Raw genomic sequence first — 22141 nt, forward strand, 5'->3', positions numbered from 1 at the left:
AGAGACACTATAATGATGAAGACCCTGAGAAAGAAAAGCGAATAAAAGAATTAGAATTGCTCCTAATGTCTACTGAGAATGAGCTCAAAGGACAGCAGGCGCTACCGGTAAGAAAGCAACCAGGTGCTTGAATGTGGGGAGAGCTTCACCCCGGTGCCCTCCTGTCTCTTTTCCCTTCTCTTCTGAGTGTTACACTAATCAAGACTGTAGATCCATTAATAGTGTTTCAAAAAAATTTTTTAATGTTTATTTATTTTTGAGAGAGAGACAGAGTGAGTGGAGGAGGGGCAGGGAGAAAGAGACACAGAACCTGAAGCAGGCTCCAGGTTCTGAGTTGTCAACACAGAACCCAACATGGGGCTGGAACTCACGAACCACTAGATCATGACCTGAGCTGAAGTCGGAGATTAACCACTGAGCTGCCTAGATGCCCATTCATTAACACTGTTTGAACAGAAGTTGCTTGTAATAAAATGCAGTCATGATAAAATGTATCACCATGTGTGTTGACTAAATTAAAAGTAGCCCTTTTGAGTGGCAATAGAAACACAATATCCACTTATGATTGTCACCATCAATCTTCCTGTTTTTCCAGGACTGTTACTAATTCAAAGACCGACTAACAGATATAAATGAATGAAAATCTGCTTTTATTTACAAAGTTATGTATCTGTATGATACCTACTCATTTGATTTTTTTCTTCTATTATTTTTCTTAACCTACATTTTCATACTTTCTAATTTCACATATGATTTGAAGCATGTTCAGTATATACCTGTGAAAAAGATACACATCCTGTCTCTGTGAATAACACGGCTGCTCTCTTCTGTTTGCATGCACGAAAGCCGTGTGGACCATTACTGAATTTTGACATCTTTTTGGTGATTGGCTGCAAACTGAGAAATCAGCGTGTACTTTGTGACAGATTTAGTTCAGCAACAAAGAGAATAAAAGAGATGTGATACCCAGTGGGTATTCTTAGGAATACATGTCTTTGGGGTTAAATCAGAAGATGATTATGTGCATATGTTAGTTCGACGACTTTTTAACTCTAGTTCATGTTTTGCAATTTCTCTTGTTGCATGGTCATGCCGAAAGGAGACTTCTGTTAATTTGCCCTTCTGCTTTCCTAACCACGTTGATTTGACAGCCCTTCACTGCATCAGTGCAATCCGTAACATTAAAAAGGGATAGAAGCAATGAGAACGTATGCAGAGAAAAGCAACTCTAACTCTTGAATCCTCTGACCTTTTTGTAGGTTAGAATGAGAACAGGACAATTCTTAGTTCACAGCAACCATGCGTGGTCCTTTTGGAGATGATGTTAAAGTAAACTTTTAAGATGGACCATGGGAGAGTGGCACTTGAGGACACAGTCTCTCTGTTGGCAGTTTTAGCAAAATGATGACAGTGAGGGTGTTCATATAGGTGGCAGACTATGCCACTATTAAAAAGCAGGGTCTTGCATCGATAAAAGGAAACATCTTGACGACTGTTTCATAGGCGCAAGTTTTGGATGATGCAACTACTTTTATCTTTCCTCCAACAGCATCTGATACCTTGTGCAACTTCATTGCTAAGTTCCTTCTCCCTTTCTTCTCCCTACTCTTTCTTTATTCCCCCACCCCCCACCCCCCCACTCCTTAGACGCAGAACCACACATGCAGCTACCCCGGGTGGCACAGCACCACCATCGCTGACCACACCAGACCTCATGGAGACAGTGCACCTGTTTCCTGTTTGGAAGAACACCACTCCACTCCCTCTCTGCCTGTGGATCCTGGCTCCCTACCTGAAGAAAGTGCCTCTCCAGCAAGGTGCATGATCGTCCACCAAGGCACCATTCTGGATAATGTTAAGAACCTCTTAGAATTTGCAGAAACACTTCAATTTATAGATTCTGTAAGTAGAATTGTTAAGGCAAGTGCATGTTTTTGATGGTGAATTAGGAAACCCAGTTCTCGAATTATTACCATTTTCTATGGCAAATAACATGTTATTAGCATGTATGAACGTAAAAGTATGATTTTAGCCTTTGTGTCTGTTTTTTCAAAGATCTGATTTCATAGGCTATGCAGATAAAAGGTGGCTTTTCACGCATTTCCTTCAAAATGCATACTTTTTAAAATAGTAAAGTTGATGACCTATAAGTAGATCTCGGGTTATGGAGTACTGTTTGAGTTATTTTTAACGTATTTACTTTGTTACTTTTTTGTGTTTCTTTAGAATTGTGCTTTGCTTTTGTTTTTAAGTTTTGTTTTCTAATTTTTTTAAGTTGATTTGTTTATTTTGAGAGAGAGAGAGAGAGAGCAGGGGAGGGGCAGAGAGAGAGTCCCAAGCAGACTCCATGCTGTCAGCACAGAACCCGATGCAGGGCTTGAACTCACGAACCATGAGATCATGACCTGAGCCAAAACCAAGAGTCGGATGCTTAACCGAATGAGCCACCCAGGCGCCCCTAGAATCGTGCTTTGCTTTTGGATCGCACATTAAGAATTATGTTTACTTAGACCTTTAAGCAGTCGTTCCGTGTATTTGAGTGGTAGCGAGTTCATCGGCGGTACGTGGCTCTCTTCACAAAACATTGATGATTGATTACCAGCCCCCACTGGTTCACTGAGATCAACCATCTTCAGTGAAACAAACGTGAGGTTAGCACCTAAAAAGCAGATGTTCAGTTCATTTCCTTTGTTGCCCAGTTGGTTAAAAAGCACTTACCTGCATATCCATCAAACGGGATGAACGTTGCCAAAACGTGCCATCTAGAAGAGGTTTTCTCTTTGCTTCGGATTGCATGCAAATGACAGAATACCTGGAGGTCCCCGCCGCACACACGTAGGACCAGCCTGGAGGCCGCATGGTAGACCTGCCGTGCGGTGTGCTGGAGCGGTTGTCAATTCCGACGCTATTTCTCAAGAGGGCCAGGTGTCTTCTCTGCGTTCGGTGTTCTTTCTCAGTGCTGTGTTTCAGGTGATGGCACATATCATGCACACACTGTCTCAGAGTTCTGTGCCTCCCACATTGTTTCAGGATTCTTCATCATGGTGTGATCTCAGCAGTTTTGAATTCTTTGAAGAAGCAGAGTTTTCACCTAGCCAACATCATGCAGGCAGAGCCCTAAAGCTTCAGCAAAGAGAGGGCAGTCTGAATAGACCTGCAGGAGAGCCTAGCACAAGGGTGAACGCTCTCAAGTTGAGTGAGGGTTCACTTGACCCGCTCAAGCCCTTACCTCCTTCGAGGCACGGCACAGTTCCACTGGTCATCCTTCGAAAAAAGCGCGGCCAGGCAAGCCCCTTAGCCACTGGAGGCTCTAGCTCCTTCCTATTTGCTGGCGTCAGCAGCTCAACTCCCAAGCGTTCCCCTGTCAAAAGCCTACCCTTCTCCCCTTCACAGGTAGAGCATGATTTCTACACAGCTATTACTAATTTTCAACAGATACTCAAGCCTTAATAATCTAGAAACTAATCCTTTGGAACAAATGACTAATTACTGTTGCCCTCACTGATCTCGTTCCATCGTTGAATCTAGCTGTTGCTAAGTCATACTGCTTCCCAAAGTTTGAGCTGTCTGTAGGCTGACTGATCATTTTGTCATAATTCTCGCTCTTTCTTTTGGTGGTTTGAAACATGGTTAGCTGCATGGGACGTGTTTTTATTTCCTTCAACACTAGAGTTTAACATTTCGGTCCCTTCCTTTTCTCCCCTCCCTTCCCTCTCCTTAAAAACTTTAGTAGATTTTCTTCCTATTTGTTCACTTATTACTTTGTGATTCACTGACCCAGGGGAGGAGGGAACCAAACAATATTTGGAGAGCATTTGTTTGAGTTGCAACCCGAAACTTTAAAGGTTCCAATCCATCCTTATGTGGAAAAGTTTTGGAAAAGCATAAGGAACAAATGCTTAAGGAAAGCAACTTCCGTTTTAATTTTAATTTCTCAACATTGGCTTTTTGAGTTGTGCCATAATATGTTATCAACCCAGTATTTGCCACAAATATCCTTTCATAGAATTTTTTTTTAAGGCATGGAAATTATAATTCTTATCAGAGACTTGTATTCCTTAATTATGAGAATAATTGAAGTTAATAGTTAATTTGGCACTTTCAAACATTTTTCCAGTTATGTCTGTTGAATTTATTTTAAGGAGAGCTCTAAATATGAACAAATGAAGCACCCACCAAAATAATTATCTTGTTTTTTGCTTGTATCTTCCAAATTGTGTTCTGAAGAATATTAGTTCTACAAGACTTTAATAGATGGTCCAGAAAAAATTGAAATATATAAGTTTGGGAAACACTAAGTCAGAGTTAAAATTGGTCTCTTGACTACAGGACCTCTCAGAATTTTTAATGAATTGGTGTGCATTATGAATTTCAGGAGGAGATTATGATATATGTATGTATCCCAAATTTATTGTATCTTGGAACTTTTTGAGGAACACCTGCTATTTTCCCAGAATGATGGTGTTCTGAGAAACACAGCTTACTATCCAAGAATTTTCCACATAATGCAAATCTTCTATCATAATTCATGGATCATTAAAGAGAAAAAATAGCATGAAAGAAAAACAAGAATTACTTTCCAAAAAATCACCTTAATGCTTATAATCTTAATAAAGAGTGCATCTCATTCTCTTTAATGGCAAGTGGCATTTATTGAAAATTTTTTCTTAGGATTTTGCAAGTTTTTCAGCAATGACCCTAGATTTTATTTCTTGGAAATTACATTCTGAACCTCGGGTGCTCAAATGAAATAAAACAATACCCTGTCCAATGCTATGTGCTTGTTAACATCTTTATTATCTTACATAGTGGGTCAGTAAAACATACTTGCTAGTTTTCATGGTGTGGTTTTTAAGTTGGGCTGAATAAAGAATCACTGTTTAATCTAAGTAATTTTTTTCCCTTTCTTCCCATATTTAGTTCTTAAACACTTCTGGTAACCACGAAAACTTAGACTTGGAAATGCCTTCTTTAACTTCTACCCCTCTCAATGGTCACAAATTGACTGTTACAACACCGTTTCATAGAGACCAGACTGTGAAAACTCAAAAGGAAAATACTATGTAAGTCCTTGGTTCAAGAATAAAATTATTTCCCCTTATTTACCTATATTTAATTAATGGAATACAGTCCCCAATGTCTGATCCATTTGCATGTACATAATTTTACTGATCTACCTGTAATGTACATAATCATGTATATTCCCACATTGAATATATCTGTCTTGGACATGTGACAACTACCTAGAGGTGGCGAGTCACAGGATAAACTAGATTACTTTTTGTAGCTCACTTCAAAATGTTCTATACATACAGAGGTAGTCCTTATATAATTTTTTCTGTTCAGTTTTTCTGTTTGCTCAGTAAGGCTTTTCTTTCTTCACCGAAGACAAGATTTTCAACCTCCTTTGCTCTCTGATTACAAAGTTCAGAATAACAGTGGTATGCTTCTGTACTTAGTTCATATTTTTTTTAATCTTATGTTTCCTTTTTGAAACTTATCTGTTGGTAGGACTGCTTCTAAAATCCCCAGGGATATTATATGATCAGAAGCCAAGGAGTGATGCCTCCCACATATTCAATAAAGGGCTTAACCAATTCAAAGAAATGGCAGAGAACATCAATAAAAAAATTCAGTCTTACTATTTCCTGTTACAATAAGTACACTTTAAAAGGTGGTTTCCTATGTCTTCTGTGATGAGCCTGTTTTAATGAATAGATAAAATTTATTTGTAAATGACATCAAACCTTTACCATGTTTATGACCATTAGAAAGACCTGGAGGCACTCTGTGTATCTTCAGAACCACTAAAGAAAGATGAAGAATATTTTAATGCTCTTAGTCTTGGGAATATAATACTTTTAAATATTTGGAAATACGTGATGTATATGTTATCTTTTTGTTAACAGTACACATATGATTAATTCACATATCCAATTGCATATCAATTATAGGGCTTATTCAGTATAAAAATATTATATTTAATAGGTAGAATGATGTAAAAGGGCGTATGTTCTTTCATACTGAACCAACCCTTGTTTTCCCTTTAAAGTTTTAGAACTCCAGCTATCAAAAGGTCAATCCTAGAAAGCTCTCCAAGAACTCCTACACCGTTCAAACATGCACTTGCAGCTCAAGAAATTAAATATGGTCCTCTGAAGATGCTAGTAAGTTTTAGCCAAGTTCTTGAGGTTAGCTGGTGTATTAATTACAGACAGAAATTTGCCTCTGATGCAAACATACCCGCTCTTCCTTGCAGCCTCAGACACCATCTCATCTAGTAGAAGACCTACAGGATGTGATCAAGCAGGAATCTGATGAATCTGGAATTGTTGCTGAGTTTCAAGAAAATGGGCCACCTTTACTGAAGAAGATCAAACAAGAGGTAAACATGAGATCCTTGGGATCAAGAAGGAACAAGATGCGAATCCTGCTCCGTCTGTTCCTTGTGGGCACGGAACGTTCCTTTATACGTCTGGCATCAGTACTGGGTAGCAGCACTGCTTTTCATACAAGGTTTGCCTGCAAGATGCGGTTAAGAGGTACTGCTAGACTGTGGGCATGTAACCTTTCATTTGGGAAGCCAAGCCACTTCTATCTACTTCATGTGTGAGCAGAAAACATGTTAGAGAGGATAAAGGAGAGAGAGGGAAGCAGCTTTTTACTGTACTGTTTTATCACTGATACACAGATGGATAGATAAATAATACACCGACTTTTAATTTTCAGATGTCATGGAGAATTGAAATTTATATTAAAACAATAGTATCTAACTTCCAGCATAAAAGAAAAACGCTGTAACTTGCAGGGATCCAAGTCTTAGCTTGGTGGCAAGAAGCATTTCCAGCAGGTAGATACCGTGCCTCTTGAATTTATTTTCATATTAGGGTTAATATTTAAGAGACTGGCCAGAAATTTACTCTTTTTTTTTTTTTTTAGCTTTATTGAGATATAATTGACAAAATTGTAAGACATTTAAAGTATACAACATGATGATTTGATATATGTATACATTGTGGAAGGATCACTGAGTCAATGGACATATCCATCACCTCAAGTTTATCTTTAACTTCTGCTCTCTTAGCAAATTTCAGTTCTACGGTACAATATTAGCCATGACAGTTCCCGTGTTACACATTAGATCCTCAGATATTGCTCATCTTACAGAAATTTACCAAAGAGTGCCAACGTTCCATGGGAAGTTCTAGTTCTAGAAACAACAAAGCACTTCCTGTTTGCTTTCAGGTGGAATCTCCAACGGATAAAGCAGGAAACTTCTTCTGCTCCAACCACTGGGAAGGGGAGAGTCTGAACACTCAGCTGTTCACACAGGCATCGCCTGTGGTGGATGTGCCAGTAAGTACACGCCCACGTTATGAGATGTTGGTGCCTCGCAGAATTCTCCATGTGGCATGTGAGGCTACTGTGGTTTTAGCACTATTTAATGCATCATATTTCTGAACATTCTCCATTACATGTTTATTTCCTTATGATTCCTCATGATCATTAATGTTGAATGTAGAAATTTTGTTTCTGTGTTGGAAATTCTTTTTCATCGCAGATTGTTTTCATTATTTATTTTCTTATGATTTGAGAGTCTTTGCCACTTAAAAAAATCCGTGGCGTGAAGATATGTATTTCCGTGAAAACAGAATGTTAATCTTTGCATTTTCTTCTCCTTTGTTTATCTGTCTCCCAAATGTAGTATTTTCTCCTTGTTACGTAGTCTCCTGTTTGGTTTTGTGCAGCATCTAACATAATGCCCCTCAGCATCTATAGTAGATGCCCTTTATTGTTCCTATTATTGCATTACTTTGGTTGCCACCATTTTTAAGATAAACTTTATTTTTTAGAACAGTTTTGGGTTCATGGCAAAGTTGAGCAGAAGATACAGAGATTTTCCACATACCCCTGTCCCCACACGTGCATAACCTTCTCCATTATCAACATTCTCCGCTAGAGTGGTACGTTTGTTACACTTGATGAACCAGCACTGCTGACCCTTTATCTCCCAAAGTTCATAGTTTATATTAGGGTTTGCTGTTGGTGCTGTACATTCTGTGGGTTCGGACAAATTTATGCCATGTATCCACCATTATAGTTTCGTACAGAGTAGCTTCACTGCCTAAAATTTCTCTGGTCCACGTATTCATCCCTCCATCACTCCCCCACTCCCTCGCCAACCCCTGGAAACCACTGATCTTTTTACTATCTCTATAGTCTTGCCTTTTCCAAGACTTCATATAGTTAAAATCAAACAGTGTGGAGCCTTTTCACATTGGCTTCTTTCATTTAGTAATATGCAGTTTCCTCTATGTCTTGTCGTGGCTTGAGAGCTCCTTTCTTTTTAGCACTTAGTTACCACTAAGTAATTTTTTTGTGTGTGTTAATCTTTTTAAAAATTTTTAAATAATGCACGGCTGTCCTTCATGGAGAATCAGAGCTAATAACAATTGCTGATATTTATTCAGAATATACTAAGTGGTAGGTACTCTTCTAAACACTTTAGATGCATTACTTCATTTAAGCCCCACAACAGCCCTGCAAGGTCGGTAACATTATCATTACCATTATACCAACTGGGAAACAGGCACGGGAAGGCTTAGTCACTTACTTAAGACTACATAGCTAATAAGTGATGGTTCAGAGTTAGAACTCAGAAAGTCTAGTTCTAAATTGCATAGTTTAAAAAAAATCATTTGAAAAAAAAGAGAGCAGGTGCATGAGTGGGGGAGGGGAAGAGAGAGGGGGAGAGAGGATCCAATGTAGGCCGCGCACTGCCAGGGAGGAGCCGAATGCAGGGGTAAAACTCACAAACTGTAAGATTGTGACCGGACCTGAAACCAAGAGTCAGACGCTTAACCGACTGAGCCACCCAGGCACCCCTAAACTCCACACTTTTAACCATCATACTATACTGCCATTAATTGATAACTCTAAAATATTTCCATACCAATGTATAAAATAAATAGCTAACTAGAGCTTAGTAGATCTTTCATTTTCAAAAGTATGGATTTACTGATTCCTTTAGCAGGTATTTTCTGAGTGCCCATCTCCCACCTAGAACTATATTAGGACCCAAAGCTTTTTGTTGTAGTGGTGTTTGCCACGATGGGATTAGGGTGAGTACTAGCTAAGGCCTTCTCGGAGCTCGGTGAGAAGAGAATTTCTGGCAGATCCCTGCCTTTGTTCCTGCTCATACGTATCACTTCATAATAATCTCCTGTCTATGGTGTCGGAATGTGTCGCCTCTCATATTCTCCACTCTCATTTAAATTTCAAATTGTTCTTTCCCTTTAGAATATTCTTACAAGTTCCGTTTTAATGACACCAGTATCAGAAGACGAAGACAATGTTCTCAAAGCATTTACAGTACCTAAAAACAGGTCCCTGGCGAGTCCCTTGCAGGTAATTACTATTCCAACATTGGTGTCTTAAAAGCCATTCACTGAAACACTGTCATCTTGAGGGTTTTTTTTTTTAAAGACTTTAGATACAGATATAGATATAGCTTTTAAACAACTCTTGATGTCTAAAAATCTCCTAAAATTCCCTGTTGCCAGTCATCTGAGACATACTAGAACATTTTATTAGAGCAGGTTTCCAAAGCATGATGAAGTGACACATTTCTTACTGTGACTGAGGGCGAGATCATGGGTTACATGTCGGTCAATATTTCTCTCTTCTCTCTTAAATAGTTTATACAAAGTTTATTGGTATAGTTTTCTTTTTATTTCCAACTTTTTTTTTTTTACACTCAATTAGTAAGCCATCAAAACTCAGGCACTGTTCGAATTTTGGATGAAGTTTGAAATTAGCTGGTTGGAAAAGAATTACAATATATTTGACTATCAGAATAAGAAAGTCAGCTGCCAGTGTTGTGTGGCTAATCTGCAGTTGACCATCTGCTGCTGGGTTTTAATATCAAAAGAGATTTCCCTTTGTAACTCTGAAGTATGTGTATGTTGATGAAATACAGCAAATTCCAGATTAATCCTGAGCCAAATGTAAATAAGAATGCAAATTTACTCCCCTAAATTATTTAAAGCGGTTCCCAACATTAAATAGCCCGATATCCAGCCACCTGCAGAGCTCACTTCCCCCACCACCCCTTTGAGCTACACCCAGAGAAACTTCATAAACCCTGGAGCATAAAGAGAACCTGGAGTCTGAAGGGGAAAGTGCTGTTTGTACTAAGAGTTAAAGGCACTGAACTAGGTTGGCTTGCTTTGAGAACTTGCTCTCTTTTCTTTTCTGTTTTTTTCTTTTTCTTTTCTTTTTTAAGGGCTTCCCCATCATTGTGGCAGGCTTTCTCTCTGCAAATTGTGAGAATCTTAAAACTTCCCCATTTTAAGTATTTTTGATATCTGGCATTATAGTTTTTAACTAATGCAAATGTAGCTGGAAGGGCTATAGGCAGGCACATCTTGTTTCTTAATTCAATGTGGTTGCTTTCCTGTTGCTTCTGTCTGGTCCAGCTACTTTGGTGAGAGGTGATGGTTGACTGGAGTGTAGGACACGGAAGAGGGAAAGCCAGTGCCTAGGGTGGGGGATTCTGGAGTGCTCTTGAGTTAGTCAGGGTTGGGTAGGCCACCTGTGGAAAGACTCAGAGTATCACCAAGAATTGGGACAGGAGGAAGAGAATGAATTCCACCAAGGTCAAAGGGAGACACAGAAAGCAGATTAGAAGCATGTCAAGGCAAGGGTCAGCTCCTTCAAAATTTTACCTTGCATTGATCCTGGCTCCAAAAAGGCCATGCTTTCTTTGTTTTTCTTTCCTTCTTCCTTTCCTAAAAACTTGGCCCTTGGTTTCCAGAACACAGAATTTGATTATTGCTGTTAGTACAGTAAGCTAGAGTAAACCTTACATATATTTTATAACCTAGTTTGGGATTCAACCTATGTAACTTGTCTAATTTTTTATCTTAAAGTTCTTAGTGCTATTGCATTTCATAAAAATGATCAGTATGGAACTTTATTCTCAGCATATTTATATATTACTTAATGGAAATAGTAGTTATCTTTGAAACTCAAAATTAAGTAGTAGCCCTGTTTTATTAATCTATATTTTCTACCATATAAAGAAGTCATATTTGGTACTCTACAGATTCTAGTATCTGTATATTGGGATTAAGCCATTCACATACATCATGCTGTGAAGGCAAGACTTGTCAATTCCATTAAATGGAATAATTGAGATCCAAAAATTAATTTTAGAGTCAGTGCTTCTGTCTGTACTATAGGGCTTATTGATTTACACTGCTTAAATATATCTTACTAATCTGCTACAATAGATAACTAATTCATTTTAAGAAATCCTCATTAAATGAGTTAATAGTACACACACACCACATATTTCCATTGTTTTGTGTCATGGAGATCTAGCTTCTTAGGTCATAGAAGTATGTGATTTCTAAAATGTTTTAAATTCTGTGATAAATATTGGAAAATTGATCAAGTGAATCTAAATATTTAAACAGATGCTGTTTATATTTCATATAATCCTGATTCAACAATATTTACATAGGTTTTTATGTGATTTGTTTTGTTTAGAAGTTTTGCTTTATCATATATTTCCATTGGTAATTCAATTTGACCTAATCAGGCAGATTTCTCATTTCTCATGAAATTTCTCATACTCTCATGAACAGTATTATTGAACAGATGCATTTCTTACATGATCTGGCTATTCAACTTAAGAGTACTTAAGTAACCTATCACTTTTGTACTTCGTACTTAAATCAAATGTTGAATGGGATTTTAGCCATTCTAGATATTTTTATCATAGTGCTTTTAATTAAAACAACTAAATATGATTCATAAAATATTTTTAAATTTTGATACTTCTTTTTTTTAATGTTTATTTATTTATTTATTTAGAGAGTAGGGACGGGACGGGGCAGAGAGAGAGAGAGAGAGAGAGAGAGAGAAAATCCCAAGCAGGCTCTGCGCTGTCAGCACAGAGCCCAACCTGGGGCTCAAACTCATGAACTATGAGATCACGACCTGAGCTGAAATCAGGAGTTGAACACTTAACTGACTGAGCCACTCAGGTGCGCCCAAAATTTGATACTTCTAAAATATAAAATATCTGCCACTTGTACAGGGCAGTTGGATTGTCTATCCATCCAATAGTCTAAATAACTTAGGTATAAGAACAGTTTATTGAAGACTAGTAATTCTGTGTTCTGTCATTTCAGTGTTAATCATCCCTGGCTTAATTATGACAATCACGCTTTAGACAGAGCAATTACTATTTTTGAGGCCAATATACTGGAGCTGCACAATTCTAGCTTCTGATGTACATAGAAATGCACATGCTTATACATAAATATGTGTAAATTACATTTAATATTTTAAAACTACAAATGCAAGAAGCTATGAATTGGCATTTTATTTTGACAAATTTCAAACATACATAGAAGTATAGAAAATATTCTGTGATTTAGATTTAACAATTATTTAAATTTTGCCATATTTACTTCATCTATTTTTATGAGGCATGTTAAAATTCCAGACAGTATGACATTTATTCACATATGTACTTCCAGATGTATCTCCAAAAATAAGGTTGTTTTCATATATAACTGTCATCACACATTGTTATTTATAATAATTCTTTAATATTCTAATTCTCAGTCTGTATTTAAGTTTCCCCATTAATTCAAAAAAGAATCCTTTTATTATTTGGTCAGATTGAAACAATTTCACATATTGCATTTTTAAAAAATGTCTATTTATTCTGGGGGGAGAGAGGGCAGAGAGAGAGAGGAAGAGAGAATCCCAAGCAGACTGCATGCTGTCAGCTCAGTCTCCCAAACCGTGAGATCATGACCTGAGCCAAAGTGTCAAGACTTGGACACTTAATAACTGACCCCACCCAGGCGCCCCATTCACATTGCTTTTTGTCTCTTAAATCTCTTTTAATCTCAGACCAATGCTGTCCAATAGAACTTCTGCAGTGATTTAAATGCCCAGTATGCTCCTGTCCAATGTGATAGCCAGAATTTTCCATTTTATTTAATTTATTCTGTTTTTACTTAATAGGCACATTTCCTTCCTCTTTTCCTGGAATTAACCATTTCCCCAAAGAGTTCTGATCCTTTCCGTGGGAAACGGTACATAGAGACCAAAATCAGGGTGCTAAATATATCCATGTGTTATGTGGGTTTTCTTTGAGAAATAATGAATTTTAGTAACTCAGAACTCTGAGTTACAGTTAAATTATAAGGCTTACATAGAGGCTATATTAGCCATTATGCACAAATAATGTTCTATTTGTTTTTAAAATGATTTATGCTAATCTCTTTCCAAAAGGAATTTGTAGCAGCTGCACAATCTTATAATTGTTGGATGTCTTCTTGTTTCAAAGGTGCTTTAATTTTAAATTGTAACAGTAAACAGGGATTCTTATAATAAAAATGTTCTGAGACATTTTTGATATTTGTGTCTTTCATGTAGCTCAAAATATGTTGAGATTTTTCACATTGGGCCATTGTACCATTTTTCCTATGTTGTGTAGGGGTAGAGGATGGAGTCTAGAAAATTATCAGATTATCAAGTTTAGGGAAATAAAATCCAGCTTAGAAAACTTGCAGTTTGGGACAGGAAAGAGATTCATGGTGGAACACGATTCTCAAGTTACCCTGAGAGAGCCTGAGGCAGATGCACACATCCACACACACCCACACAAAGCTCCCTCCTCTGCAAGGAGAAAAGCGCTGCCTATTTTCTTCAGCATGCTTTCCATTTTGAAATAAATACATTATGCTGATAAACATTTCTTGAGGTAGACATTTCCATTGGCAGATTCGAAACTGTACTTAAGTTATAAGCCTACTGAACTTCTGTATTTTTCTCTTAAATTATAATTTCCTTTTATTCCTATTTAAGACCCGAGTGTAAAAGATGTATTCATATGCTCTCTTTACTCACTCACTTTCCTCTTTTTTGTAACCACAGAATGACAGCCTTAAATTTTAATTTCCTGACTTGGCTTGTCATGGCCTTACTTTTGTAAAACAGTGAGTTTAATTTAAGTGAATTTCTTAAGCTATTATTATTTAAACACATTTGCACAACATCAAAGAATCTTAAAATATTGCAAGCAAACGAAACTCACTTTTTCAATTCCATGTGATTTTGATTGCTCCTATCTTTATATGAATTGTTAATGAAAAAAATTTTTTAAATAGGGCAAACACTTTTGGTATGATCACATTGCTGAAGAGCACAATAAACTAACACGCAGGCAAGAGAAATCTGGGTTCTACTCTAGAGTCCACCATTTTCAGATTGCATGATCTTAATTCATTGACCTCTTCAGGACAACATGTTCTCACCTATAAATTGAGGACTGTAGTATAGTATGTCCTCCTCTCATCATACAAGGCTGGTAAGAAGTGGAAATGGATATAATATTGGTTCCAAAATGGCAGCATAGTTGTCCATGTACATTGGTGGTATCTATTATTAGGCAAAAGCTGTGCGCAGTCTCTCAGAAAGGAGGCCTCATCTTTGGCCAAGTCTTCTTGCCCTGTGGTGTGCTATTTCCTCTAGCACGTTCTTTCTCATTCCTTGTTCCACTCTCACAGAAGTGTGTCAGTGGGTCACCCAAAGAGATAGCTGACTCAACTGATGCCTGAAATAAAGGTAGTCAGATCTCTGATGGGGATGAAACATCTGGTTGATTGGTTTTCTCTATTTTTCTGCTACTTGTGTTGGCATGTCAACAGACATGGAAACCATCTGTCTACATGTGACATCTGTCTTTCTGGGCATTTCTTAATGTAGTGTGCTGTTGTTGACCTGCTTTCCTGGATACCCCTGGACTCATTTGATTCTCCCTTTGGGCCACTTTTTTCCACCTGCCCCAGCAAGAATTCACGTAGCCGTTGGTAGTATTTCAGCGACCTGTTTTCAATATATGTTATAAATTAAACAAGTTTGCTGTGTACAGCTTTTGGGTGGTAATAGGAAAGGCCAAATGAGGGAAGAAAATATATCAAGGTCAAATTCAGAGTGCCCTGCCCCAGACATTACAAGATGTAGATTTTTTGTTTGGTTCGCCTTGGAAAACGCTATGATACTGACTCTTCCATGGGACAGCAAAGATAGAATTGCTTTAGAGAAATTTGGCACTCGTCTTAATCTTAATAGTCTGAACTAATGTATCACTAAGGAAAGAACTATTTTCTCCAAAAATTGTGACACCCTAGGTTATGCGACATAAACTGTGTGTAAAGTCTGTAAACATGTGACATGAAGAGACCCTCGGAGACATCTAGGACAAACTCCGGACTGGGGAAAAGTCTGTCCACATTAGCAATAGTTAACTTAGGCTTGGGTGGGCAGTAGAGGCACTGGTGGATAGGGTAACCTCCAATCACTGTCTGGACCTTTAATTCTCTAGTTTTTAAGGCTCTTTTCTATGACAAGTTAAAAATCCCGAAATTGGGGGCATTCCACTGTTTTGTGCAGACATAGGGAAGCAGTCGTGCATGAGAAAAGTTGGGTAGCCATAGACCTTGCCTTACATTTCTTCTCAGGTTTATCTCTGACTTTTAAGATACAGCAGCTTTCAAGATTTTTACATTATTTCTTATAATTGATACATCTTTAGAAGATGCTCTTTGGGGAATGAATTCTGACTTTTAGAATTTTAGTCCAGAGTAAGCATTTTCTTCAGGTGAGCTAAATAGAATAATCAGATAATTTTTATCCTTATTCTTTAGGACACCATTCATATCTGTTTATTATTTAAAAACAGACCAAAAGAAAAATCCAATGCCATCTCACGAGTTGCTTTGGTTTGACAAAATCATTTTTTATGACTTATGCAAATTTTTTATTAGGTCTGCAAATTGTAGAACGCATACCTTGCCAAGGTTTTTGACATGAGCAGCTATTGTGTGAAGCTGCAATATAATATAATAATAACAGCAGTTGTTCAGCATGAAAAAAAAAACACTGTATTCCAAATGAAAATGTGAAGATAATCTAATTCTGACAGAACACCACCTGTGGACATGGTCTTGACTCATTTTATTTCTTCTGTTTTCCACAAAGGATCCCAGTATTTGTTTAAAGTGCCCTAGCAGGATATCCCCTTTAAAGCTTTGACAGTCTGTTTGCAGTTCACTTCTGCCCGGGAGCAATTAAAGGCACATTACAGGATAAACAAGGTGACTGTCAGGTGAGAGGAGGAGAATGTTCCCTAGGATTATTCATGTTGAAATGAATTAGGGTAGAGTGACAGGTCTGCATTCACATAAGAATCCATGGACAGAAATCCTTAATTCTTATCAGTTCTTTAGTGTAAATGAAACTAAAATTTAGGAAGGAATAGAGAGGCACAAAGATAACAGATGACAGTATTAAAAAATATTCTTCTAGCACAAAGACATTTAATCCCCCTTTGTCAAAACTATTCTGTCTGCTTGAAAAGTTGGCCAATGGCCCCAGGGTTTCAAGGTAAGGAGAGAGAAGGAAATAGCAAAAGAGGAGGCCACTGTCATTTCAGCTGTTGGACCTGAACACTTCTTTTCATACCTGAGTCCTTGACCTTCTGCTCTGCCTCAACTCTCACCGTATAGGTCTGTGTCTGTTCTGACTGGATTTTTCTTCATTGTTGCAAGGAGTACTCAGAGAGTGCAGAAAAGGAGCTGGCACACAATGACTACTGGGTCCTGGCATTTGTCCACGCTGGGAGGTTCAGGTCTTCCAAGGGGCTTGCCCTCCTGAGACTCTGAGCTCCAAGGCTCATATGCCCCCGGGATGGTCCATTTTCTGGAGTTCGATTTGTTTCTTGGAAAAATCCATTCTTGGCTTAGGAAAAGTTGATTGTTTGAAAAGTTTCCTCAAAAGACTAATTAAAAATGTATGATTTAAAAAAAAAAATACTGATCTTGTGTTGAATATCTGGCCCTGGAGAAAGAGGCAAACATGAATAAAGTGGTGGGCCATGTGGGCGATCCAGTAGGAACACAGTCAAATTTCAAGTTGAGAATATAGGAAACTGATAATACTCAGTATTCAGTTCTCCTGAACAGATTCTGGGAATCCTGCGTTAACTTAAGTACTGTATGGCCAAGGATCAGAATTTGACTTTTACCAAGAGACATGGTATTGTATTCACACGAGATTGTTTTCACATAGTATTTTAAGATACTTGATTTACACATTTCGAAAATTAAGTTTGCATTAATTGAAGCACCACTAAAGTAGAAGAATTCTTAACCAGAGGAAAATAGAAACGTTTGTCCTTTCTTCTCATTTTTATCTCCAACCTCAACTTACATTCTCCTTTCCACTCCATTCATTCGCATGTGTTCTCTCAAAATATGTATTTTTGGGTTTTGTATGTATCTTTATGTAATTTGGATTTGCATGTAAGATATTAGTATATGAAGATACTTCCTTCTGCTGTTTCTTTACTTGTTTTTTAATTAATTTATTTTTTTTACTTGAGGTGGGGGGGTAGGGACAGAGGGAGAGAGAGAATCCCAAGCAGGCTCCATGCTCAGTATGGGGCCCAACACAGAGCTTGATCTCACAACCCTGGGATCATGACCCGAGCTGAAATCAAGAGTTGGATGCTCAACCGACTGAGCCACCCAGGCGCCCCTTTACTCACCTGTTTTTTTAGATCCATGCACTTTGTTCTGTGTGCATCATCGGTTCTGAGCACTGCACAGTACTTCATGGAGACATCTGCCATATTTACCTGTTCACTCTTGAGTAGTGATATGTCACACTGCGACAGTGACTCCAGATGCAAGCTCAGTAATTGAAACGGTAGCATCAGCGTTTTCCTTTTTTTAATTGGGTGTCATGTGTCAATTGGGTGTTTCAGTGCTGCACCGAAAATTTAGCAAAAACACGTAGGCAGCCAACTCAACTGAAATATGAACTCTGTATGGGCAGATATACGCTAGAGAAATATGGACCTTTAGTCCACTTGCTTGAACCTAGAGAAACATCATTTATTCAGAACTATTTCAAAGACCCTGGTGATTTTGTCTAGGAAAAGATTAAATGTGACCCAGTGGCAGAAGTCTGCTCCAAAAAAACACCTGTCATCTTTGTGATACACAGCTCCAGGAAAATATTATAATAATCCATCTTGCTATGTAGTATTTCAAGTTATGTGTTGAACCTCTGAGCCTTCAGAGCAAACATATGTAAACTTGGACAACTTTGCCTTGGTGGTGAGACAGCATGGCAGACTGGGCAGAAGCCGGGAAAGCCGGTTTGCGTCCTCTGAAAGCTCACAATTTAGAAACGTGGCACCGTAAGCCTTATGTCACTGCAACTTTGTTCCAGCCACTAGGCTGGGAAAACCCATCACCAGACAAATACCACATTCATTCAGAATTACTCCTGTTTGCTACAAAGTCTGATGACTTCAACTCCCCCTGCCCATCTAAATGCTTCTTCCTGCAATCCCAAGTCCACTGAGCCGCCCCCACTGTTTTCCACTGTGGAGGATGCTAATGGAAGCAGCATCTTACCCTCAGTAGGGACTTGCTTCATCACTTCTTAGCTGGGTGTCCTTGAGGATGTTGCCTAAATTGTCTCTTCCTTTAAAATTGGCCGGTGTGTAAAACAGGTGCACTGACTCCCACCTGTGCCCCAGGTATTTTGTGTAAGAATTAAATGAGATAAAACCTGTGAGACACTGGGCAGCATGGGTGGCACTTGCTAAATGTTGCACTTGACCCACTATATCTCTTTCTGTCTCGCGGTCCCTCCCACAAGCAATGTACAAATTGCAGCTTCCTGGTTCTTTTGTGCTCTCTCTCCACCCAGGTACACTCCTTCTTTCTCACTGCTCCATATAAATCCGCCTTTTCTCGGGGCGCCTGGGTGACTCAGTCGGTTAAGCATCCGACTCTTGATCTGAGCTGAGGTCGTGATCTCAAGGTTCCTGGGATCGAGCCCCACATCGGGCTCTGCGCTGACAGCATGGAGCCTGCTTAGGATTCTCTCTTTCCCTCTCTCTCTGTCCCTCCCCAGCTGGCATTCTCTCTCTCGCTCAAAATAAATAAATAAACTTTAAAACATGAATAAATGAATCTGCCTTTTCTTGCCATTTCCCAGGCAGTTCCTCGTGGTGCCACCCTCTCTTCACCTGGGCGGGGCACCACCAACGTCTTACCCTGCCCATTACTACTCCTCCTGTTCCACATCTGTTCACTCTGTCCCCTAAAGGACACTCTAGAGAGCAGAGAGGCCTTTCCTGTCTTCTTTTGTCCCATGGAAGAATCGCTCTTAGATGTCAATTCCGGGAATAGTTGCGCTTTGACTAAACCGCTGGTTTAGTTTTGAGCTTAGGGACCCCAAATCTTACATCTGCTTGAGTTTCTGTTTACCTCTGCGTTGACGGCTGGACAGCTCAGAGACCAGCTTGAGGCTTACACCCAGCTGGTGCGCTGTACTTCGTGACAAGTGTTTTACGTACAAATCTCACCCAGATCATCGTGTTATTTATTTTTTCCCTGTTTCCCTGTGACCCTGCCTTGCCCACTGTTTAAACCCTGTTATCTTATATTTATATTGTAATTATTCTAAATCCTTTTGGGAACTACATAGAGCATAAATAGCACATATTTCAGTGGGAAGCAGTATGGAGGGAAGGCAAGAGCCGGGGCTGTGCAGAAGACAAACCCGGGTGCAGAGCCTCTCCACTCCTCACCCTCAGCGAGGCTTTGGACGGGTTATCTGCACCCTGGGTTTCCATTTCCTGCCTGACTGAAGACAGAACGTACCTCCCCCTCAGGGGGGTGGTGCCGTGTAAATGAGATCATGACCGTGAAGTGCCAAACACTGGCTGCCTATCAGATACTAGTTCCATCTGTATCTTCCAGTGTGTCTATCCTGGTGAACAGATATTTCTAAATTAATTGATACTTAATTGGTATCTACAAAATAGATACCATGTTTAGTAGGTGTTAATTGATTCCAGCACCTCCAGGAGCTTCTTCACTCAGAGGACTGAAGCACTCACCAGTTTGCTTCATGAGACACATTAGGTACCTGGGGGAATTATGCTCCTTTCTGTCTCCAGCGTTGTAAAATCGCCCAAGAGACAAAAGTGGGAAGTGTGCAGCCGTAGCTTATGGTATCGTTTGAAGTGGGGCTTTCTCTTAGCAATAAATGATTTCTGGCCCTTAATAGCACGTCCGAATGCTGGGGGGCAGAGAGTTAAGATTTTATCTGACAGAGGCTCCCTGGTAACTGCTCTTGCCATCCCGAGGTCAGAATTCTCTACGCTGGTTCTGCCGGGATCGGGAATCCTTTGTGGGCTCAAGTATGGGCTTCCTGTCTGACCTTGCCATTGCCCTCTTTTCCCCCCGTTAGCCTTGTAGCGGTGCCTGGGAGACCGCATCCTGTGGAAAGACAGAAGATCAGATGACGGCTTCTGGTCAAGCTCGTAAATATGTGAATGCCTTCTCAACCCGGACTCTGGTCATGTGAGACGTTTCCAGACAAGCATTATGGTTTTCAGAACACTTCAAAAGTTGACTTGGGATGATATATCATTCCTTCACATGAAACTTTTCATGAATGGGAGAAGAACCTATTTTTGTTGTGGTACAACAGTTGAGAGCAGCACCGAGCGCATTTAGGTGGATGAAATCTTATGGGATTTCACCCAACTAAAAGGAATTTTTTAAATAGATAAATAAATAAATAACAGTCTTACCTAAATTATTAGGTAATGAATTGTAGTCAGTTGTTAATATCTTAATGCAGATTTTTTTAAACATAAAATGATTTATCTGTATTTTAGAGGATCCCACAGACCAGTATTTTTTTCCTGTGATGGGGTTGTTGAAATTTTTACACGAAAAAAAAAGGTACTCCAATATTTCACTTTTCTCAATCACTAAACACAATGCATTACTATAAATGTTGACTTAATACCATGGGATTATTAATCAAGATTGTAAATGCTCATTTATGGTTGATAACATTGGAGGTACATTTATTGTACTAAACCATTTTATGAGTTCTTGTTGTTGTTGTTGTCGTCAGCTTGCTTTAAAAATTATTACTGTGTGAAATAGTTTTATAAAAAATTATATTTTTATTCAGTAATTTAATTTTGTAAATGCCAAATGAAAAATGTGTTTTGCTGCTATGGTCTTAGCCTGTAGACGTGCTGCTAGTATCAGAGGGGCAGTAGAGCTTTGGACGGAAAGAAAAGAAACCTGGTGTTAGGTAATTGACTATGCACTAGTATTTCAGACTTGTTAATTTTTTATATATATATATGTACTTTTTTTTCCTTTTGTAATACCTTGGAAAACTGGTTTGGGAGATTTTGCATTTGTTGATGTCATTGGTTTGTTTTTTTTTTTTTTTTTTGGTTTTTTGTTTTTTTTTTATTTTTTATTTTTTTGGTTATTGTTGGTTTAGAAGAACTCGCATTGCACTTCTTTACTTCTTTTTTGGGAGATCTGTGTTGTTGATGTTCTGTGTTTTGTTTTGAGTTCAGCCTAACTGTTCTTTAATTCAGGGGTTATGTGTTTGATCAGCGTCCCCCATGGTTTCCAAGTGTAAGGTCTCAGAACTGCCGCACAGAACCTGTGTTCGCAGCTGGGGTCGAGAGCCTGGGGTCTATAGCCAGTTGCTGCCTTAAGAACATTTGGTGCAAGATGGCCGGCACTGAACTTTGATATGACAGTGTACTTACTGCCTTGTAGAGAAATAAAGCTGTGCCCTTATTTTACTTACTTCTGGCTTCTCTCTTGTGATTGTGGACGACAGTTATACTTTTAAGGAAATGGAGTGAACCCGAAGCACTTTCTTAGGTTAATAATTTGTGCACCATCTGAACCTCATGTGAAGAAGCCAAGAAAGAAGAACAAGCAAACCAAGTTCAGTAGTTTAGAAAATCATCACGTGCAGAGTGACAGCTGGGAGGAGTCTTGCAGAATGTATTAGTCAGGGTTCCAGCAGCATGTGCACTGGGATAATGAGGACTGATACCACAGATGTGGGTGGGGATAGGAGGATGACGGGGTTGGTGCATGCACCTGGGTGGGTAGAGGCCTGAAGGACACTGTCACCTGGAGAGGGGCAGTCATGGAAGGCAGGAGCCCTAGAGAAGAGTCATGACCTTTGAAGACCTCAC

The 22141-nt window shown here is 38.9% G+C and overlaps 1 protein-coding gene across 2 annotated transcripts in view; it reads left to right on the forward strand.

Annotated features, from left to right (window-relative positions):
* The window catches only part of MYB (MYB proto-oncogene, transcription factor), a 34104-nt gene extending 12364 nt beyond the window's left edge, over positions 1-21740 (forward strand). Inside the window, exons 8-16 of one of the 2 annotated variants that reach the window (XM_058735361.1) lie at positions 3-107; positions 1648-1902; positions 3031-3393; positions 4921-5063; positions 6053-6167; positions 6260-6385; positions 7246-7356; positions 9301-9408; positions 20362-21740. In XM_058735361.1, coding sequence (XP_058591344.1) covers positions 3-107; positions 1648-1902; positions 3031-3393; positions 4921-5063; positions 6053-6167; positions 6260-6385; positions 7246-7356; positions 9301-9408; positions 20362-20478 — 1443 coding nt within the window. In that variant the 3' untranslated portion in view covers positions 20479-21740. The remainder of the gene's footprint in view (positions 1-2; positions 108-1647; positions 1903-3030; positions 3394-4920; positions 5064-6052; positions 6168-6259; positions 6386-7245; positions 7357-9300; positions 9409-20361) is intronic. The other variant, XM_058735362.1, reaches the window with a different exon arrangement.
* Positions 21741-22141: the final 401 nt, after the last annotated feature.

The sequence above is a fragment of the Neofelis nebulosa genome, chromosome 6 (genome assembly GCF_028018385.1).
Source record: "Neofelis nebulosa isolate mNeoNeb1 chromosome 6, mNeoNeb1.pri, whole genome shotgun sequence".
Lineage (NCBI taxonomy): Eukaryota > Metazoa > Chordata > Mammalia > Carnivora > Felidae > Neofelis > Neofelis nebulosa.